General features: G+C 48.4%; 1 protein-coding gene across 5 annotated transcripts in view; it reads left to right on the forward strand.

The window, feature by feature from the left end:
* Positions 1 to 20,070, forward strand: part of KANK2 (KN motif and ankyrin repeat domains 2) — a 73,490-nt gene that overhangs the window by 48,079 nt on the left and 5,341 nt on the right. For 4 of the 5 annotated variants that reach the window (XM_081893930.1, XM_081893928.1, XM_081893927.1 and 1 more), the window contains 8 exons: positions 8,052 to 8,173; positions 10,416 to 11,083; positions 11,785 to 12,649; positions 15,186 to 15,299; positions 16,422 to 16,524; positions 16,988 to 17,224; positions 17,700 to 17,787; positions 18,753 to 18,972. In XM_081893930.1, coding sequence (XP_081750056.1) covers positions 8,134 to 8,173; positions 10,416 to 11,083; positions 11,785 to 12,649; positions 15,186 to 15,299; positions 16,422 to 16,524; positions 16,988 to 17,224; positions 17,700 to 17,787; positions 18,753 to 18,972 — 2,335 coding nt within the window. In that variant the 5' untranslated portion in view covers positions 8,052 to 8,133. Of the gene's footprint in view, positions 1 to 6,365; positions 6,435 to 8,051; positions 8,174 to 10,415; positions 11,084 to 11,784; positions 12,650 to 15,185; positions 15,300 to 16,421; positions 16,525 to 16,987; positions 17,225 to 17,699; positions 17,788 to 18,752; positions 18,973 to 20,070 lie in introns of those variants that run through there. The other variant, XM_081893931.1, reaches the window with a different exon arrangement.

The following is a 20,070-nucleotide window of genomic DNA, read 5'->3' on the forward strand; positions in this document are numbered from 1 at the left end:
TTGACTGCTGGTCTCCTGGCAAGGAGACCTACCTTGGCACATTCATGAAAATTTCTAGCAGTGTCAAAGTTGCACAAATTTACCAACAGAGAATAAACAGCAACTGCTGCATCACTCTTGGGACAAGCATCGCTGTTTGCTGCAAAAAAAGAGATGCTTCGTCGTAAGACTTTGCACCAGAGTTCTCTGGGTGCTGAAAGCCAGAGATTGTGTTTGTGTTTGAAGTCTCTTTGATCTCCTGTTTTGTGAATGGAAAGTGATGAATAGTCCTGAGAACAGATTCAGGTCCCTCTTCATATCAGTGCTCTGTTCCTCCTCTTTTGAAACAGCATCTTCTTTCATCTTTTTTTTCTCTCTCCTTCTCTTCTCCAAGTAGCTGGAAACAGTCCTTCAAGATTTGGACCTGTGATCTCTTTCAACAGGTCAAGCAGCCTTGCTTGCCGAAATTTCCTGAACTGCGCCTGTCCAATGTCATAGGCACTTTTGGCTATGATGTCATCTTCAATAACGATCAGAAAAGGGCACATGTATAGGGTACAGTAGAATGAAGAAGCCCTTACTACTACAAGGCAGGCTTGCAGTTATCTGCTGGCTACAACAAAAACATAGTCTACGGAGACATTTTTTTTAATGCTGAGTTTGCCAGTAGTTCCAGATGCCATGTAGACCATGTGTGTGAACACACATGTACAGAATAGCATGTTTCAGTCCTTCTCCCCAATGAGCCTATGACCACACTAGTCAGCTTTCATATTTATTTATTTTTTAAGTTGCAAACACACTTCCTTTTCACTTCTGTGGCACAATTTCCCCCCTCTCTTCAAAAGTAGAATTCTTTATATGTGAGGTTTTGTCATGTGCAAAACACTGTACTCTTGCTGTGTTTGCTCATTTGCAAACTCTGCCTACCAAATGTTTTCCTGGCCCACCCGAATTCATTTGGCATGCTCTGTTTGTGCAGCTGGCAGCCCAAGGTCACTGTTAACTCGCGCTGCATTCTGAACTTCACCTGGCTTTGCATTTTGCAAGATAACCCTGAAGTTGCTTATCTGATTGCTCATCACGCTTTGAACTCCCTGGGAAGAACGGTTCTTCTTGATCATGGAAGCAAATTGGAGAATGAAGTGTTGTCATGGGACAACTTAACTTGACTTAACTGATTGTATAAGCTAAACAGGTTGGCTTTCTCTGTTCTGCCTTGGCCAGACCCCACCTTGAGTCCTGTGTCCAGTTCTGGGACCACAATTTAAGAAGGATATTGAAAACTGGAACTTGTGCAGAGGAGGGCGACCAAGACGATGAAGGGTCTGGAAACCAAGCCTTGTGAGGAATGGTTGAGGGAGTTGGATATCTTTAGCCTGGAAAAGAGGAAACTGAGAGGAGAAATGTTAGCCATCTTCAAATAGCTAAAGGGTTGTCACATGGAAAATGCAGCAAGTTTGTTTTCTGCTGCTCTGGAGGGTAGGGCTCGAACCAATGGATTCAAATTACAAGAAAGGAGATTCTGAATAAACATCAGGAAGAACTTTCTGACAGTAAGAGCTGTTCGACAGTGGAACAGACTCCTTTGGGAGGTGGTGAACTCTCCTTAACTGGAGGTTTTTAAGCAGAGGTTAGGGACACGGGTGGCGCTGTGGGTTTAACCACAGAGCCTGTGGCTTCCCCATGATGGGGTGAGTTCCCATTGCTCGGTCCCTGCTCCTGCCCACCTAGCAGTTCGAAAGCACGAAGTGCAAGTAGATGAATAGGTACCACTCCAGCGGGAAGGTAAACAGCGTTTCCATGTGCTGCTCTGGTTCGCCAGAAGCGGCTTAGTTATGCTGGCCACATGACCCAGAAACTGTACGCTGGTTCCCTTGGCCAATAAAGCGAGATGAGAGCCGCAACCCCAGAGTCGTCCGCGACTGTACCTAATGGTCAGGGGTCCTTTTACCTTTACCTTTAAGCAGAGGTTGGATGGCCATCTGTCATGGGATGCTTTAGCTGTGATTCCTGCATTGCAGGGGCTTGGACTAGATTACCCATGGGGTCCCTTCCAGCTCTACGATTCTATGATTCTGTGATGATCTTCTCTCTCTCAGTGCATTGGATAGCCTAGTCCTTCCTGCCATGTCAGGGTAGAGTCACAATGCAGTGGTTAATTTGTAAATAGAGTAGTGCCAAGGCTCAAGGAAACCTCAAAAGCACATTTCCCTAACCTGGAAATGTACTCCAAACATTCATTCATTATCAGGGCCATTGCCATGGGCTGGACAGGTTGGCCCCCGGCAAGGGTCCAGGCCCATCGGGGAGCAAATGCAATCTATATCCACTCTGGCTGGGAGTGGCTAGGAGCCCACCTGCCTGCATGCTCAGACAGACACTCTGACAGAGGAAGAGGAGGTGAGACCAGGCAGAGCAGACCCAACCCCAATGGCCATGGAGGGAGTCAAATGCAGCAAAGCCCTTTCCGAGTCTGCGGAGGAGAGGGTGTTGTGGGCAGGACCCTCCCACATTCGCGGGGGCTTCCCTTGCCCCCACGAGAGTTGGGGAATCCCTGGGCGTGCCTGCAACCCAGTCCGCCAATTGGCGGGCGGGGGAGGCGCGGCCTAGGCTACTTAAGGCCAGGCATGCCTAGGGACCGCTCTCTTTTCCCCCTCGCCCAGCAGCTGAGCGGTTTTCCCATCCCACCCACCGTTAGGTTTAGCTAGAATTGACCTTGCTATGGACTCTGGTTGGTCGCCGCAAGGGGCCTGGTAGGGATTTTTCCAAGTTGGCGCACTTCCTGCCTTTTGGTTTTTTCGCCTACCTCGTAACAATCGTCACAACTTTCGCGGTATTGGCGGTTAGGCATTGGCATGGGGCAATTGTTATGCAAATGGAGGGGGAAGGAAGCGCCATCACCTTCCCCCAAGGAGAAGGGGTAGTCCGGTAGAGGACTCCCAGGGGGGGCGTGGCCTTGTCCGAAGCCTGGAGAGGTAGGGCCTCCGGCACGCCCCCGAGCGGTGACACCCGTGGGATCCTAGTTGGCGTACTTCAACAGGACTCCTGCGGTTTGTGTTTAACCCCTCTCGGTCACCATGCCGGGTAGTCGATAGAAGCCAATGCCTAAGGCCAGTACCTTCAATTCCGTAATCAATAAAGTTGTGGCCTTTTATGCCCATTAACCTTAAACAATGTGCCCGAGTCTTCATTTCACATGGGGGAGGAAACTTGCCACGCAAAAAGCATCCTTTTTGAGTTTTTGGTCCATGGTCTGTCCCAGCCGTGGAGGTACTTTCCAAGGACACAAGGGAGCCTAGGTACACCTCTGGTAAATAGGATATGTGCTCTTTGTGTGCTCAGATGCACTCTTTCATGTACTTCAAGGATGAGCTGGTACTATGAGGCCTCTCAGGCTTTGATGGCAGTACAAGTTGTGGATATGAGCACTTAGTTCCATACGGGGCATAGTGGCTTCATGGGCAGACAGTAGAGCTTATGTGCGAATGTTCTCCAAGGTCTGCTTTGGGCGCAACCTTGGCTCAGCCTCCTTCCCACGTTCAGGGCAGAGTCCCCAGGTTTGACATGTGAGTCCCTTCCTATAGCCACCTCCACAGGCTGGTTCCTTTCAAGCCAAGTAGAACCGACATCTCAAACCGAAACCTATTGCATGAGGTCAAATGCTTGTTGCATGGTTTTAGAAGCATGAAATCCGTAACCATGACTCAGTGTCCCTCCCCTGCCTGCCTCAGACTTTCCAGATCCCTGGCAGTGGCTCTGGTGGGTGTTTGTGTGTGACCAAACCGCATGGAATTTTGCTAGGAGTTGCAGGTCTGCCTGGCTACAGCTCTGGAAAGAAACCTCCTGGCTGTCTTGGTTTGCATGGGAAGCAGCCCTCTTTTCCCTGGGCTACAGATGCTTTGCTGATATAATACGGGACTAAATGTGCCACCAGGCCGAAATTCTTTCCACGCTATGCTCCTGCATTTAAGGGAGTGAGATTTGTTCACAGTCAGCTGGGCCAGAGACCCTGCTGGCAATATTCGCCTCTGTGAAGGTTAGGAAGAAGAGCTGGGGGTTTAGAGCCAAGTGGATGGCTGGCTGGTTGGCTGGCTGGCTGCCCCAGGCTCTGCAATACTAGCAAAGCTGAGAATTGTGACTGAATCTTCTTCTGTGTCTGGAAAGGCAGCTGTAGTTCAGCAATCACAGAAGGATGGATTAAAACACATAAACATCTAGTATTCCTGGATCCTATTCCTGGCTTGGGGAACACACCATGACACTCCAATATTGCACCTCCTCCTTTCAGTTATTACCGGTAGTTGATTCTAGATTCACAGAATTCTAGAGTCTAGTCCACCCCCTGCAATGTAGGAATATGCAGCTGTCCAAAAAGAGAGGCTTAGCCTGCCTGGAACTCATACCTGTGATGACGTAAGAGCTGTCATTATATATTTTTTCTCAGCATCCTTTCTAAATAAATGAGAACTTTGACAAAATTCAAACTCTTGGTATGTTTGCTTTGCTCACCACCCCCCCCCCTCGGCCGCTGGCATCTTTTTGCTTACCTTCCCCACCAACCTGTAGACCAGGCCTTATGGAAACCAAGGACTACTGTGGTTCCATCACTGGCTTTGCTACCTAGGCTGTTTCTTTCTATCTCTGTCTCTCAGTGTGGTGTAGTGGTTAAGAGTGGTAGGCTCGTAATCTGGGGAACCGGGTTCGCGACTCTGCTCCTCCACATGCAGCTGCTGGGTGACCTTGGGCTGGTTACACTTCTTTGAAGTCTCTCAGCACCACTCACCTCACAGAGTGGGGGAGGAAGGGAAAGGACAATTTTTTCTGCTTTAAGACTCCTTAGGGTAGTGATAAAGTGGGATATCAAATCCAAACTACTACTCCTCCTCCTCCTCCTCCTCTCTCTCTCTCTCTCTCTCTCTCTCTCTCTCTCTCTCTCTCTCTCTCTCACACACACACACACACACACACACCTTTTCCCATTTACACAGCCTTTGCCAGCTCACATTCCACAGGCCAAGCTTTTTCTGGCATCCAGTAAACAAACAGGAACCATGGCTGCCCGTGCGGGAGGGTGTGGGGTTGCAAACCCTCCGAGACTGGAGTTGAGGTAGGCAGAGTTGTCAAGAGATTTCCCAGATGCGTCCTCTTCACATCTGGCCAAGCACCTTGCCTGCGCAGCCCAAAAGGCGTGGCTGTGATGTAATGGCTGGCCGCATCCCAAATCGCAGCACACGAGCCCCTCTTTTGGAATGGCTTGTTGCATTTCCACCAGCCCCAGAAACCAAAAATAGGGAAGGGATTGCAGGTGGTTTTGGTTTGGAAAGGATGGCGTCATTTGCTCCGGCAGCAGTAGGGTCAACTGGAGTTCTTCCAGCAAGACTCCGGGATATGAAGCCCCCTCACTCCTTCTTAAGCCATCACCATGACTTAGTACATCGTGCCCCCCCCCCCGCCTCCCCAGCCTGAAGATGTGTGGGATCTGGCTGCTTTCTGTGTCTGAGTAATGGCTTTGTGCTGCAGGCTGTTTGGATAGCAGTGCGGATGAGATGAGCCAGCTGTTGCTTGCAGAGAAAAGCTGTTGAATCCAAGCATCAGACCTGTTGACGCGACCACCTCTCTCTCACCATGCCCAGCCAGGGCATCTAATAGGCATTGCTAGCCCCTTCCTCCTTGAATATTTGTGCGGTAATAAAGTGACTCCCCATTCCCTCTTGAGAGCAGCAAAGCTTTGCTCATTCATTCACCCAAATGAAGTGGAGGGCCTTAGGGGAAGGGAAACTCACATTTCCTCTCCAACTGGGATTATTGTATAGGAGTGAGATCTCCTAAGACATTTGCCCCCACCAATGCATTTCGGACAGGGTGGTGAGTAGCCCCAGGACTCCAGTCTAGGAATGAGGAGCCACTTTTGGCCAGCAGGCCAGATCAGATTGTGGCCAACTCAACAGGCCACATTTGACAGGGGGTGGAGCTGCCCATTTGTCAGTCACTTGACAGCCTATGATGCCAACTGGATCTGATCTCAGCAGACATGGTACGTACAGCTTGCATTTGGCCCTCTTAAGTTTCCTAGATGTTCCTTTGTAAGCTTGAATCATAGAATCATGGAATTGTAGAGCTGGAAGGGACCTGTTTAGTTCAACCCCCTGCAATGCAGGAATCACAGCTCAGTGAAGCCATATCCTTGCATTCTCTCCACCCGCCGCCCCTGAATATGACATTGCTGGTTAAATGCAGTTCTAGCTCTCAGCCAGAACCTCCTTTCAGATGGTGTGTGCTGCAAAAGACCAATTCATGTATTCCGCTTCCATGTGATGCCAGTCACATGAGAGGGGAGCTGCTCTCCCCACCCTCACTTATTCTGCCATGCCCTTGTGGGTGGTTCTTTTTAGCTCTCATTTTTAACTGCAGACGACAGACCGTCTCTACTCCAGGAATTTGTGCCGTCCAAGGTAGTTGCCATACCTTATTACACCAAATAGTACGGTAATTATGGACCTCTCCAGGGTTTAGCCCTAAAGCACGTGAAATGACTATGAAGAGTAAATCTGTTCAGCCTTTTGGGGCAGCGGTGTTGTGGGGCGGCAGAGGCTCCTCCAAGACAAGGGAATCGCGGCATTGGTGTCCCTTCCAAATAGGGGGCGGGGGCTTAAGCCCATGCCACCTATCAGAAGCCAGATCCTAGCCTGCATACCAGATTGGCAAATAGGGAAGCAGGCTAGGACACGGGGTGGGGTGGGGGGTCAGAGCCAACAGAGCAGGAAGGCTTCCCTCAGGTCCACTCCCTGGCCATTTAAACAGCCCTCACCAGGGGCCCTACCTGCTTTCTCCTTGTCGGGTTCGACACCTCTCCTCCCTTGGTTCAAGCTGATGGTTAAGGACTTTGCTGTGGCTATGGTGGTTGCTGTTTTATGGGAATGGGTAGGGATTTGTCCACCGGGCCAATTGCCTACCTCATAGCAGTCATCACAACTGAGTTGGGCATTGGAGCAGTCCATTGTCTTGGATGGAGGAGAGGTTCTTGTCTCCATCTGCCCCTCCAAACACTGGGCTATCCCATTAAAGAGATCCAGGGGGGAGTGGTCCTGCGGGGGGGGGTCACCCTATTTCATGTAAGTCTTAGGAAACTCCCCCCCCACCTGGATTGACCTACATGTCACTTCCGGTGGGCAATTATTTTTGATTGCCCCATGAAAAGTTGTGGCCTGTTTCTATCCAAGCCAGTCTTTGTGGTCCTTTATTTGCCTGCGGGCTAGGGAGCGGGGAGCACGATGCCTGGACTTGCAAGGGACTCTGAGCATGCACAGAGCTCGTTTCCCTCTCCAAACCCCTACTCCTGTCAGGGATTAGGGCTTCCAGACCAGAAGAGTCCCAGCAGCCTCCCTTGTCAGAGAGTCATTCCTGGCCAGCCGCCTGCAGTTGAAGTCGTGGCACCTCCCGCTCCAGGCCTCAGCTCTCGATGCTCATTTTTGTGGTCCTCCTTCGCTCTGACACAGGAATTCTGGCTGGGAAGGCTCGTGCTCTCTCGCTATCTGCCAGGCCCTCGGCTTCGATCGGCTTCTTTTACTATTTTCTATATATTTGTAGGACATTTGCCTTCATTTGAAAAGGAAGGCTAGCCATATGGCTGTGGGAAACCCGGAAGCAGGATCTGAGTACAAGGGCATTGTCCCCTCCTGCAGTTTCCTGCAGCAATACTTCTTCCGACTGTGGAGGCAGAGCATAGCCATCATGGCTAGTTCCCAGCGATAGCCCTCTCCTCAATGAATTTGCCTAACCCTCTTTTAAAGCCAGCTAGGTTGGTGACCCTCACTGCCTCCCGTAGCAATGAGTTCCATCGTTCAACAACGGAATAATTTTCCTGATTATATGATTTGTAAATCCTTTATGATCTGCCACCTTTTCATATCAGAAATAAGCATTCCAACCAAAAATATTGTCATGACCTTCTAAGTCCAAAATATGTGAATTCTCTAATGTCATCCATTCCTTCAACCAACAAAAACAGGCTGCCTCATAATATAGTCTCATATGTGGCACGTGTGGATTCAACCTGCTTTTCTTCGCAGGCTGTGTGGCTCCTCGCTGTACTCTGAAAGAGCTTCCTTGTTGCTTTGGACACACCCTTTGAACTGGGGCCAGAATTCAAGAATGGCACAGGTTCTGCACATGGAGACCACTGCTTTCCCAGGTATGTGTGCATGTGCGTGAACACTTTTCGTTTGGACAGATAAAGCTGCAAGATGGGGCATCAGGTCTGCTGGATGTGATAAAATTCAGATAAAATTCTGAAGATCCATTTCCTAGATTTGATAGGGAGAGAGTATTTGATGCAGAGGTTGATAGGAAGCAGTAGCAGTATATTCTGAAGTGCAGGGGCTCATCAGGGCAGTCTCCCTAATCGCACACCCCACCCCATGTTCCCAAAATTAAGAAATGCAGCTGTGTAAAGAAATGTTACTACAAAATTGAAGGCAAATTATTAACCTTTCAAAATGTATTGTGGCCCTGAATAGTCCTGCGCACCAGAGTCTGTGTACACCATTTTACAGTTTTCCCTGTGAGTTTCGTAACTTCTGTAATTTGATTTTTAAAATATTTTATGCTGCTTCTCGAAAATGTGTGATGCATCTTGAGCCTTCACACAAAAGCAGTACCATACTAAAAACAAGAGAATCTACTGGGATATGGGGGTCACCTGAGCTATTGTAGGCATTCCGCTGTCATCAGCTGTTATAGTACCTAGGACTGTTGTAGAGAAATAAGCTGAGGCTTCAAAATAAAGCTCTTAATGTGTAGGGTTCGTCCACACTTCTGCTTCTCCCACGGCTTTCTGCTGGGAAAACTCACTCTTATCACCAAATCAGAGCAAACATCAATTGGCTTTTTCTATACAGTAGTTGTGTAAAAAGAAGAAGAAAGACTTGCTGATTTCCCAAGAAATAGGAAATACAACACACACACAACTGAGGGAAATACAGGCTACAGACTTCAAACCCTTACATATGGGGAGAAATAAGAGTACATTTGTACTCAAAGGCAAATCTACTTACCGTATATTTTCCGTGTATAAGACTATATTTTTTCCTAAATTTTTGACGTTTAAAATAAGGGGTTGTCTTATACACACATAGTGCATAGTGCATTTTCTTAATTTTGAGTCCCCAAAATTAGGGATCGTCTTATACATGGGTGCCTCTTATACACGGAAAAATATGGTAATTCACACTTTCAAAACACCACCATCTTTCAAAATTCACACTCCTCCAGATATTGCCATTCAAGTAATTTGTACAGAAATGAATGAATAGATTTATTTCGGTCACGGGCCAGAGTGTGTACGGAAATTAAAAATGAAAAATACTCAGGTGAAGAGTACATAGAAATGCACCTATTAGTGAAAGCAGCATACAAAAATACTATATGTTAGGAGAACGTGCATTAGAAAATGAGTATTTTTGGAGAAATGCTGATGACTTTTAAAATAAAAAATTGCAGACTGAGGTGGAAACGTGAAGTGAACTTCAGACTGGGAAAATGAGAACTGAGAGAAATCAAAATTGTCATTTTCACCCATCCTTCCCTTGTTTGAAATTGGCGCCACTTGGCAGTGGAAGAACTCCTGTGGTGCCACTGAAAAATCATAAACGCCTTAATTGCTCCAAATGTAGTACATGATAGTTGTTTATTTCCTTGACATCTGGTGGAAGGGCATTCCACAGGGCGGGTGCCACTACCGAGAAGGCCCTCTGCCTGGTTCCCTGTAGCCTCGCAGTGAGGGAACTGCCAGGAGGCCCTTGGAGCTGGACCTCAGTGTCCGGGCTGAACGATGGGGGTGGAGATGCTCCTTCAGGTATGTTTGTTGAGCCAGGACATGATGGTCCCAACTTCACCATGTATTTGAGATGATCAGTGCATTCTCAAGGGCGCTCAACTAATTACAAAAACAAAGGAATGTTTTTTTAAAAATAATTTTTATTATTTTCCAACACAAAAATACAATTATGCCAAATTTTCACAAATTTGATTCTTTTTAGACTTCCTTCGGCTTCTCTGACAATCATCCATAATTTCTTCTCAGTTTACGCATTCCTCTGTTTATATTGCCATTAAACTTCCCTCCCACTCCTATTTGTTTTTTAACAAAATATCTCTGTTTTCACAGTGCTTCTTGAAATCCCACCAGTGTTGTTTGCACATCACATATTCTTTTCAGATATTCAACAAATTTCCCCCAGTCCTCGATGAACTTTTGGTCTTGAAGATATCTAATTTTTCCGGTTAATCTGTCCAATTCTGCATAGTCAGTCAGCTTCAGTCTCCAATCTTCTATTGTCGGTATCTCCTCTTGTTTCCATTTCTGGGCCAGTAGAATTCTTGCTGCTGTGGCAGGAATGTTTTAAGCTGATCTCTTCCCCTCTGTGCTCTTGCAGGGAAGGCCAATCCCACCTCTGCTACGGCGTTCCATGGGAAGGAACAGGACTTGCCCTATTCCGTGGAGACTCCCTATGGCTACCGCCTGGACCTGGACTTCCTCAAATATGTGGATGACATTGAGAAGGGCCACACCATCAAGCGCATTCCGGTCCACCGCCGACCACGCTACAGCTCCCTGCCAAGAGGCTATGGTTACACCGGCTCATGGTGGACCTCCACCGAGTCCCTCTGCTCCAATGCCAGCATGGATAGCCGCCACTCCTCCTATTCCTACTGTGGGCGCAGCTTCTACCCACAGTACGCCACGCCTGGCAGCTTCAATGCCCGCGTGGAGAAGACCTTGCTGGATGCCAGGAAGAAGCTAGAAGACCAGGCGGATTCTGGAGATGGAGAAAGGACCAGGGCAGGTGGTCTCGGGAGCCTCCACAGCAGCGTATCTGGATCAACAAGCTCCTTGGTGGGAAGCCAGTGCCTTTCCCGCCAGACTTCCTACAATGGCTCACAGCAAGGTGCTTCTGGGCAGTTCACGCCCATCGGCTCAGGACTCTCCACCCCAGTCTCCCCAACGCCAGGGCACCTCCAGCATGTCCGGGAGCAGATGGCTGTAGCCTTGAAGAAGCTGCGCCAGTTGGAGGAGCAGGTCAAGATGATCCCAGTGCTACAGGTGAAGATCTCTCTTTTATATAATAATTATTATTATTATTTGGTTTTATAAATTAAAATTTATATTCAAAGTCGTAAGTAATAAAAAGGTAAATAAACAAAGATTCACCCGAATCTCTGGGCTTCTTCCCCCCACCCTTCCATGGGTTCCATCGCTAGTCCTTTTCCGCTGCATATTTTAAGCCACTCCAAATTTTAAGTACCCTAGTTCTTGTTACACTGCAAGTGTTATTCAAATCCTGTTAAAGAGTTCAAGTGTTTATTATAAATTTTCCCCATTCTTTGCTGAAATTCTGGTCTTCCTGGTTTCTGATTTCCCTAGTCATTTTCACCATCTTTGCATAGTCCATCCATTTGGTCTGCCATTCCTGTCTGGTGGGAACTTTGTCTTCCTTCCATCTCTGAGGCTAAGAGCATTGATGCTTTCGTTGCGTACAGAAACAGTCTTTTGTGCTCCTTCGGTATTTCTGCACCTAAAAATGCTTCTGGTTTTTTAACAAAAGTTATTTTAAACATTGTTTTTTCCAATTCATTATATAGCATTTCTCAGAATTCTTTTACCACCTTGCACTTCCACCACATATGGTAAAAAGTGCCTTCTTTTTCTTTACATTTCCAGCAAATATTTGAACTTGTCCTATACATTTTTGCTGTTTTACTCGGAATTAAGTACCAACGATACATCATTTTCATGTGCTGCAGGTGAAGATCTCGGTGCTGCAGGAGGAGAAGCGTCAGCTGAGTGTCCAGCTCAAGAGCCAGAAGTTCTTGGGGCACCCGGGGGGGTTCGGCAAAGGAAAATCCAGGGGGGAGCTCTACATAGATATCCCCGAGGAGGGGGCTGGTGGAAATGAGGAGGGCAGCGTGGGGCCTGATGCAGGAGGCAGGCTGGACAAGAAGGAAGTGAGGTCAGTGGGCGTGGGCATGTCAGACGAAGAGGCAGAGGTGGGGAGGTGCGATGTTGGGGTGGCGGTCAAGGAGGAGGAGTTGGGGTTGCCTTCCCCGGAGGAGGAGAGCCAGCGCCAGGCGGTTCAGGCCCTGTCCGCCAAGATTGCCGTGCTAGAGGTGCAGCTGAAGAGGGCGCTCCAAGAACTTCAAGCCGCCCAGCAGAAACTGGAGCTGCAGGGCAAGGAGAAGGAGGGCAAAGGAACGTCCGGTGGTGGCCTGAGAGAATGGGAAGTAGGGGGAGAGGGTCCGGGACAAGGGGGCGGCAGAGAGTTTCAGAGGCCCCAGGAAGTCCCCATTCGGGTGGATACAGTCAAGGTTGTCCAAGTGGAAAGGGAGCCAGAGGTCGCCGCCAGCACAGCCACAGGGCTGGACCACAGGCCGCAGAGGGCACAGAGCTTGGAGAACAAGGAGTCCTATGCCAGCCTCAAAGCTTTGGCGGGCAAAGACGCAGGGTTGGAAGAAGCGATGGTGCCGCTCTATGCCACATACCGCAGCAACGAGGTGATGGAGACCACGTTCCCGGTCCATGCTGGCGCAGAGAGCACAGCTACCACCTTCCACACTGTGAAAAAGATCAGCATCATTGGCACAGAGGGGAATGGACAGCAGGATACAGCAGGTAAGCTCTTTCTTTCTCTCTCTCTCTCTCTCTCTCTCTCTCTCTCTCTCTCTCTCTCTCTCTCTGTGTGTTTGTGTGTTTCTGAAGGAGAATACACTCACCCCAACTGTGGAAAATCTGTCGCATCTTCCTGCATTGCAGGGGGTTAGATGAGGTGGCCCTCGGGTTCCTTAGAATCATAGAATCATAGAGTTGGAAGAGACCACAAGGGCCATCGAGTCCAACCCCTTGCCAAGCAGGAAACACCATCAGAGCACTCCTGACATATGGTTGTCAAGCCTCTGCTTAAAGACCTCCAAAGAAGGAGACTCCACCACACTCCTTGGCAGGATATTCCACTGTCAAACAGCTCTTACTGTCAGGAAGTTCTTCCTAATGTTTAGGTGGAATCTTCTTTCTTGTAGTTTGGATCCATTGCTCCGTGTCCGCTTCTCTGGAGCAGCAGAAAACAACCTTTCTCCCTCCTCTATGTGACATCCTTTTATATATTTGAACATGGCTATCATATCACCCCTTAACCTCCTCTTCTCCAGGCTAAACATGCCCAGCTCCCTTAGCCGTTCCTCATAAGGCATCGTTTCCAGGCCTTTGACCATTTTGGTTGCCCTCCTCTGGACATGTTCCAGTTTGTCAGTGTTCTTCTTGAACTGTGGTGCCCAGAACTGGACACAGTACTCCAGGTGAGGTCTGACCAGAGCAGAATACAGTGGCACTATTACTTCCCTTGATCTAGATGCTATACTCCTATTGATGCAGCCCAGAATTGCATTGGCTTTTTTAGCTGCCGCGTCACACTGTTGCAACTCTACAATTCTGTTACTCTTCCCACAAATCCCACCAGTCCTCCGACTAGGGCTCCCCACTCTAAATAAAACTTTTCTGTCATTTCTTCATCCAAGTCCTTAGGGTACATAATAAAACAGCAAAAAATATATATGGAGAAATGGTGGTAAGGATCTTTCCATTCAGTTTGCAGCACATCAGATGTGCTGTTGTCGTGTGAGACCCAAAAATCTTGGCCAAGAAAAGAGAACAAGCAGCTTGACTCTCCTTCCTCCCCGCCTCCCAAATCTATGCTTCTCTTTGTTTACTTGTGGACTGGATGTTGTGCTTACCTGCTGCCTTTGAATTGGGAGTGCCAGGAATACACTGTAAAAGCTGAAATGTGTTGGGTGCATTCTCTGAACTGATTGATTTTTTTTTTAACCCACTAAGTATATCAAATTAAAATGACCCCCCCCCCCATACCAGCTTAACTCAAGCTGCCAAAGAACAAAACAATCGATTAAAACAGCCTGTCAAAAGTCCCAGCTTTGGTGAGTCTGCAGGGAAAGAGAGTCCTGGCAGCCCTTTTTTCTCTTCCTTGTCTGGGCTTACCAGAAAATGCACGCCCTCGTCTTTCTCCCTCTCTCTGGACTAAAATCAGTGGCAACGCTCGGCTGTTTTCTCCCTGCCCTGTAAAAGGCTTTTGTGTAACTAATACGCTGATTTTTACCAGCTGTTTATAGCAGGAGCAAGGGAAAGAGAAACTCTTAAAATAGTCTGTGATGTTCCCAGGGTGAGATCAAAGGTTCTGGAATGAAAAGATGATTGGAAGCTCCATTTATGAGCCAGCTTTGCCACAAAGAATTGGTGGAAAAAGAGCTCTCACGAGTCAGGAACCAGCCTGAGCTCCAGGTCCCTGGAGAGCCCAAGAAGAGACTGGTGTCCCTCCTAATTCTGGGTGCATCCTTTGCTCAGCATATAAACGCCACAGCAGAAGCTCCAGAATAATCTGGATTTGAACTCCTAGCCACCTGGGGATTTGCTGCTGAGAGCTTGGTGCTCAGATATGGGCATGAGCTGGGGGAGATTATTGTGGGCGCTGTATTAAATGGTTAAGATTTTCCAAGTTTGTTTTCAGCTGCTTGGTGGAGAATCCAGCTGCATGGATTCCAGAGGTTTGGGGGGAAATAACTGAAGGCCTTGGATGCTATGAGCTGATTACACACATTGCCATTGTACATGTTCACAGTTGGGCAATACCTTTGTTAGAACCAACCAGAAACTCACAGAAACGCTGTAGGCAGAAAAACAAAACACAATGGTTGGAGGACATTTCCCCAGAATCCTTTGAAAGCATCTCCTTCCCTGGGGCATGAAACTTCCAATCTCTACTCCCCACCTCGCAATACCTATTGCCGAATGTTTGTACAGGGAAATTTGCCCCTTTGGATATCAGTGAACAAAATCTCCGAAATTACTGTTTACCAACCTGATCTTCCATCTTCCTGGAGGATTTGGTGTAGCTCAAAATCTTGCACGGTCTCCTCACACCAACAGAACCAGTTCAGTAAGAGATCACCCTCTTTCCTTGGATTGCTGCAGCTGTGGGCAACCTGTGGGGTGGAAGGATTGCAAGAGGAGAGTCTGCAAGGTAGAGCCAGAGCCCAAGTCAGGATGCCCAGCTCAGTACAGGAGCCATGACATCCTACCCGGTGAGAAACGCCTCAGAGAAGCTGGTGCTGATGCAGTTGCCTCTCTCTTCTTCTTCCAGAACTTCATGGGTCATTAGAGAAATCAGTTCCCAACTCCCTCCAGACAGAGCAAGCAGCTCCCTGCATATCCCAGGAGCCTCAACGAGAGGCACGAGATGAGGGAGAGGACCAAGGTAAGGACTGGGATGGAGAGAGGTGCCGTGGGCTCCTCCATAGAGAGCCTTCCATATACGTAGGCCTGCCTCTGAAGACGGTTCGGAAACTTCACCTAGTGCAGAATACAGCGACCAGGTTGCTCACCAGAGCAAGACAGTTTGAGCATATTACACTGATCCTGATCCGACTGCGCTGGCTAACAATCACCGTATTTTTCGCTCCATAAGATGCACTTTTTCCCTCCTAAAAAGTAAGGGGGAATGTGTGTGCGTCTTATGGAGCGAATGCAGGCAGGAGGCTCTGCTCATCTCTCCCTTTAAAGAGCTGCGTGCAGCATGGAGCGTGTGTGCGGGTCTTGGGGGCTTTTCCCCAAGGAGGGAGAAGGGCAGCCCGTCAGTGAAGGGCTGCACTTCTCCCTCCTCAGGGAAAAGCCCCCAAGATCCACACACACGCTCCACGCGGCTTGTGAAAGGGAGTGCTGAGCAGAGCCTGGGATGCATACAAGCTCTGCTCAGCGCTCCCTTTAAAGAATTTTTTTTTCTTGCATTCCCCCTCTAAAAACTAGGTGTATCTTATGGTCAGGTGCGTCTTATGGAGCGAAAAATACGGTAGTTTCCGGGCCCAATTCCATGTGCTGGTTTTGACCTATAAAGCCTTAAACTGCTCAGGACCGCAATACCTCAAGGACCACCTCTTTCCATATGAACCTACCCGGACCCTGAGATCATCCTCTGAGGCCCTCCTTCGTGTGCCTCTACCTCGAGAGGTCTGGAGGGTGGCAACATGAGAACGGGCCTTCTCTGCAGTGGCTCCCCGTCTGTGGAATGCTCTCCCTAGAGAAGCTCGCCTGGTGCCTTCATTATACATCTTTAGGTGCCAGGCAAAACACATTCCTTTTTAACCAGGCCTTTGGTTGATCTGATGGATATCCTTTACCCTTTTAAAATGTGCCTCTTTTCTTGGGGGGGGGGGTGTTATTTATATTCTGTTGTTTATATTCTGATTATATATGTTGTGATCTTTTCTGTGAACCGCCCTGAGACCTCCAGGTATAGGGCAGTATATAAACTCAATTAATAATATTAATAATAATAATACACTCTAATGGACTGCTGCCACCTTCCTTCATTTCCCCACAGCTTCATTCGGAGCAGGGATTCGGTCGATCATGAAGAAGAAGGAGGAACCTACAGAGCTTCTGGCCAACAAGAAGAGCCTACAGTTTGTTGGTGTCAATGGCGGGTATGGCGAAGCCTCTGCTCCCAAAATAAAAATAGAATGAGAGCCTTCCAGTCTGCTCTTGAGTCCAGTGAGGCTGCAGCCAGGCAGCAGCAGCAGCAGCAGCAGCAGTTTCCCACACTCCTGGTTGCCTGATTTCACCCTAAACCTGGACTGTAGGAAGTCAAATGTCACCACCACCACAAAACACACAGGTGTGGGATTTTACGCCGGAGTCGTGCTATTTGCAGGATTCCCACTTGCAGGAGCTAGGAGGTATTTTCCAGTCCCCATGTGGTTTGTGATCCAAGATCAGCACACCTGGCACCTGGGAAATCCTCTGCCCTGCAGTACTCTAATGGCACAGAGCTAGGCGGAACTAGGCACAGAGCTTTTCAGGAGGTTTCCCTATTTGTCCTCTCTGCTCTGGGGGGCTGTTTTCTCTGTTGTTCCTTCTCACCCCCTTGTTGCCCCCACCCCACCCCAGGTATGAGTCCACCTCCTCTGAAGACTCCAGCACAGCTGAGAACGTCTCGGACAATGAAAGCACCGAGAGCGAATACCACGAGGCGAGCGAGGGGCTTCCTGCAGCACAGGCAATGGCAGCGGAGCCCCCAAAGCCGCCTGGGACAGCCACAGCCGTATCTCGCCCTGGAGTCTCTGCCGAGAGCGGGGAGATGCCAGCTGCAGAAAGCACCAGCAAGGAGCCACCAGGCAAAACAGGGTAACCATCAGCCTTGGGCATCTTCCCAGCTATCACGACTCTGTGCCCCAAATATTCCACATTCTCTTCTCTGGAGAAAGAAAACTTCACTCCCAGAATGAATGATTCAACACACATAGAACTTGTGCTGCCTCTTGCTCATTCTCACAAATACCGTTTGCTAATATTTTGGCCAGAACGGGAGTATCGTGAATGGAAGGAAGGGCAATTTTTTAAAAAACCAGAATACAGGGAGGAAAAGTAAGGCGGCGGCAGAGAGAAAGGGAACGGTTGAGATCACTTAACCTTTACACATATCGTCTTCAGTCGCTGTTCAGATATCTCTCTTTTGCTCTGGACAGGAAATTCATAGTCAGATTTTCATAGTGCATAGCTGTAAAATAAGCAGAGTTTATAATGTTACTCCTGTCTTCCTCTCTCAAAGGAATTCACTGTCCAAAAACTAAGTTCCCCCATGTTCTTCTACCCATTCCAGGACAGGACTCAGCAAGGAGCTGCTTTCAGCTTGTGAAGTCCTTCAGAAATACCTGGAGAGTCCCAATGAACACATGGACGAAGAAATGGTATACCTGCACTCTCATTCTTGAAGGTGGAAGCTCTGGAGGGTGGAAGGGAGCTTAAAGTGGGAGCATAGCTCTCATTTGTTGTTGTCGGCGTCTGTGATACTGTAGAGCAGTGGTTCTCAACCTGTGGGTCCCCAGATGTTGTTGGACTACAACTCCCATCATCCCTAGCTAGCAAGGCCAGAGCTCAGGGATGATGGGAGTTGTAGTCCAACAACATCTGGGGACCCACAGGTTGAGAACCGCTGCTGTAGAGGCTCCTGATTTCACGGAAAGGCATTTTGCTGGCTCTGAGAGACCTAAAGAAACCGTTTGATCCCTATCCACATGGAGAGGAGGTTATCTGTTAGAGAAGAACTACCAGATTTGCCATTTGCACAGGGGCTTCCCTGCCACTTAACGGAGCCACAGTTTCCTGGTGTTGGCTTATTTTGGGAAACCATGCTGGTTAAACCAAATTAAAAGTATTAAGGCTGTTATCCTAGTGCCCCAAGGTTGATTGCTTGTGGGGAGATGAGGAGGAGTGCTGCTGGGGTGGAACGGGGAGGGGGAGCTTTGCTGAAGAAAAAGGGGCAGGAAGAAGATCTCCCCACAGTATTCAACAGATCAAGGGCCCAGAGGCCTTGGATCTCAGGCCTTGTCAATACCTCCAGTGCTCCCAGTCCTCAGATTCCTCAGCTGCGAAAGCAAAACCAAAGCATCCCACAACCACTGTCTTCCACCTTGGCTATCAGGAACTGGCAGGGCTTCCGATGAGACAGTGAGCCTGCCACACAATCCCTTTCCCAACCCCTAATTGGGACTGCTCCTCCTGTTCGCCATGCACGTATGCCAGAGGAAGGTGTTTGGGGAGGGGGAGACGCCCGAGGAGACCCAAAAGCATTTAGCAAAGAAGACAAAAAAGGTGGGGCGTAACAGTTTCACACGCCTGACAGTGCTGCCCTTTCCTTCCTGTGTTTCCATAGAAATTGGCCTATACTGCCGTGCTCCACTATTGGCTGAGGCTTTCCTGCCACAAAGAAGCGGATCCAGAATTGGTCTCACAGCACTTGGCTGCCTTCCGGTGCATCTCCTCACACTTGCTGGAATTCATCATCAATATGGCCGACGCCAACGGCAACACGGCCCTCCACTACACTGTCTCACATTCCAACTTCCCAGTGGTCACAAAGCTTCTTGAAACAGGTAGGTGGGCATAGAGAAAAATGGGGAAATCTGGAGTCCAAGGGAGCCCTTTGAGGAGGGCTGGCCCACCTGGACACAGCTTGGTGATACACTGGGGCATCCCTTTTTTCTGCAGCTTCTTGTACTTCAACTTCTCAGCACCTTTGGAACTCCATGTGGCCTGAAGCTCGTGCCTGCCACCATTTGGGTGTCCAATCAGGCTAGCTATTTATGGCAGGGATGGGGAGCCTGATGCCCTCCAGATGTTGCTGGACTATACCTCCCATCTTCCTCCTAGTGGTGCAGCAATAAAACTGCTAGCACACTTGCAAAGCTAAGCAGGGTCCGCTCTGGTTTCGAACTGGACGGGGGACCATGCATTGCTCCCATCTTCCTCCTAGTGGTGCAGCAATAAAACTGCTAGCACACTTGCAAAGCTAAGCAGGGTCCGCTCTGGTTTCGAACTGGACGGGGGACCATGCATTGAGGGGGGGGGGGTTGGACTAGTTGGCCCTCAGGGTGCCTTCCAACTCTACAATTCTTTTCTTTTTAATTTTATTCATTTTTCTTTTTCATTCATTACACACATCTCAAATTCTTAACATTTACTATATATTCTTCCCTCCCTCCCCTCCAAGGCTTCCCCCAACTTCCGCTTCTGGTTTGCTACTTTGCTATCTCTCAACAGAAAAAGTTATTAATAACATAACATCAAGCCTAAAAACATAAAAGTAAAAGTAAATACACCATCATATTTCACTAGCTTCTAAACATTTTCTAATGCTGATAGTGTGAATGTTTATTTAAATCCTGCCATCAAGTCTATTGACTTTCTTTGTTTCTGCAAATATAATATGAATGGTTCCCAATCTTATTCAAAGTCTCTGTTGTCTTTTTCTCTTAGTCTGTCATTTTTGCCACTTCTGCATGGTTCATCAACTACTCTTGCCATTGTTCTTTAGTTGGTATTTCTCTACAATTCTATGATCCCTAATCATTGGCCATGCATTGGGTCAGCATCTGGAGGGCGACATATTGCCCTTCCTGATTCATGACATTCATTGTCATCAATCCTCCAAAGAGCTAGAATGGCTCTTTGGCTTTCTCTACAACCTTGTG

The sequence above is a fragment of the Podarcis melisellensis genome, assembly GCF_964234715.1.
Source record: "Podarcis melisellensis genome assembly, chromosome: 17".
NCBI classification, from domain to species: Eukaryota; Metazoa; Chordata; class Lepidosauria; order Squamata; family Lacertidae; genus Podarcis; species Podarcis melisellensis.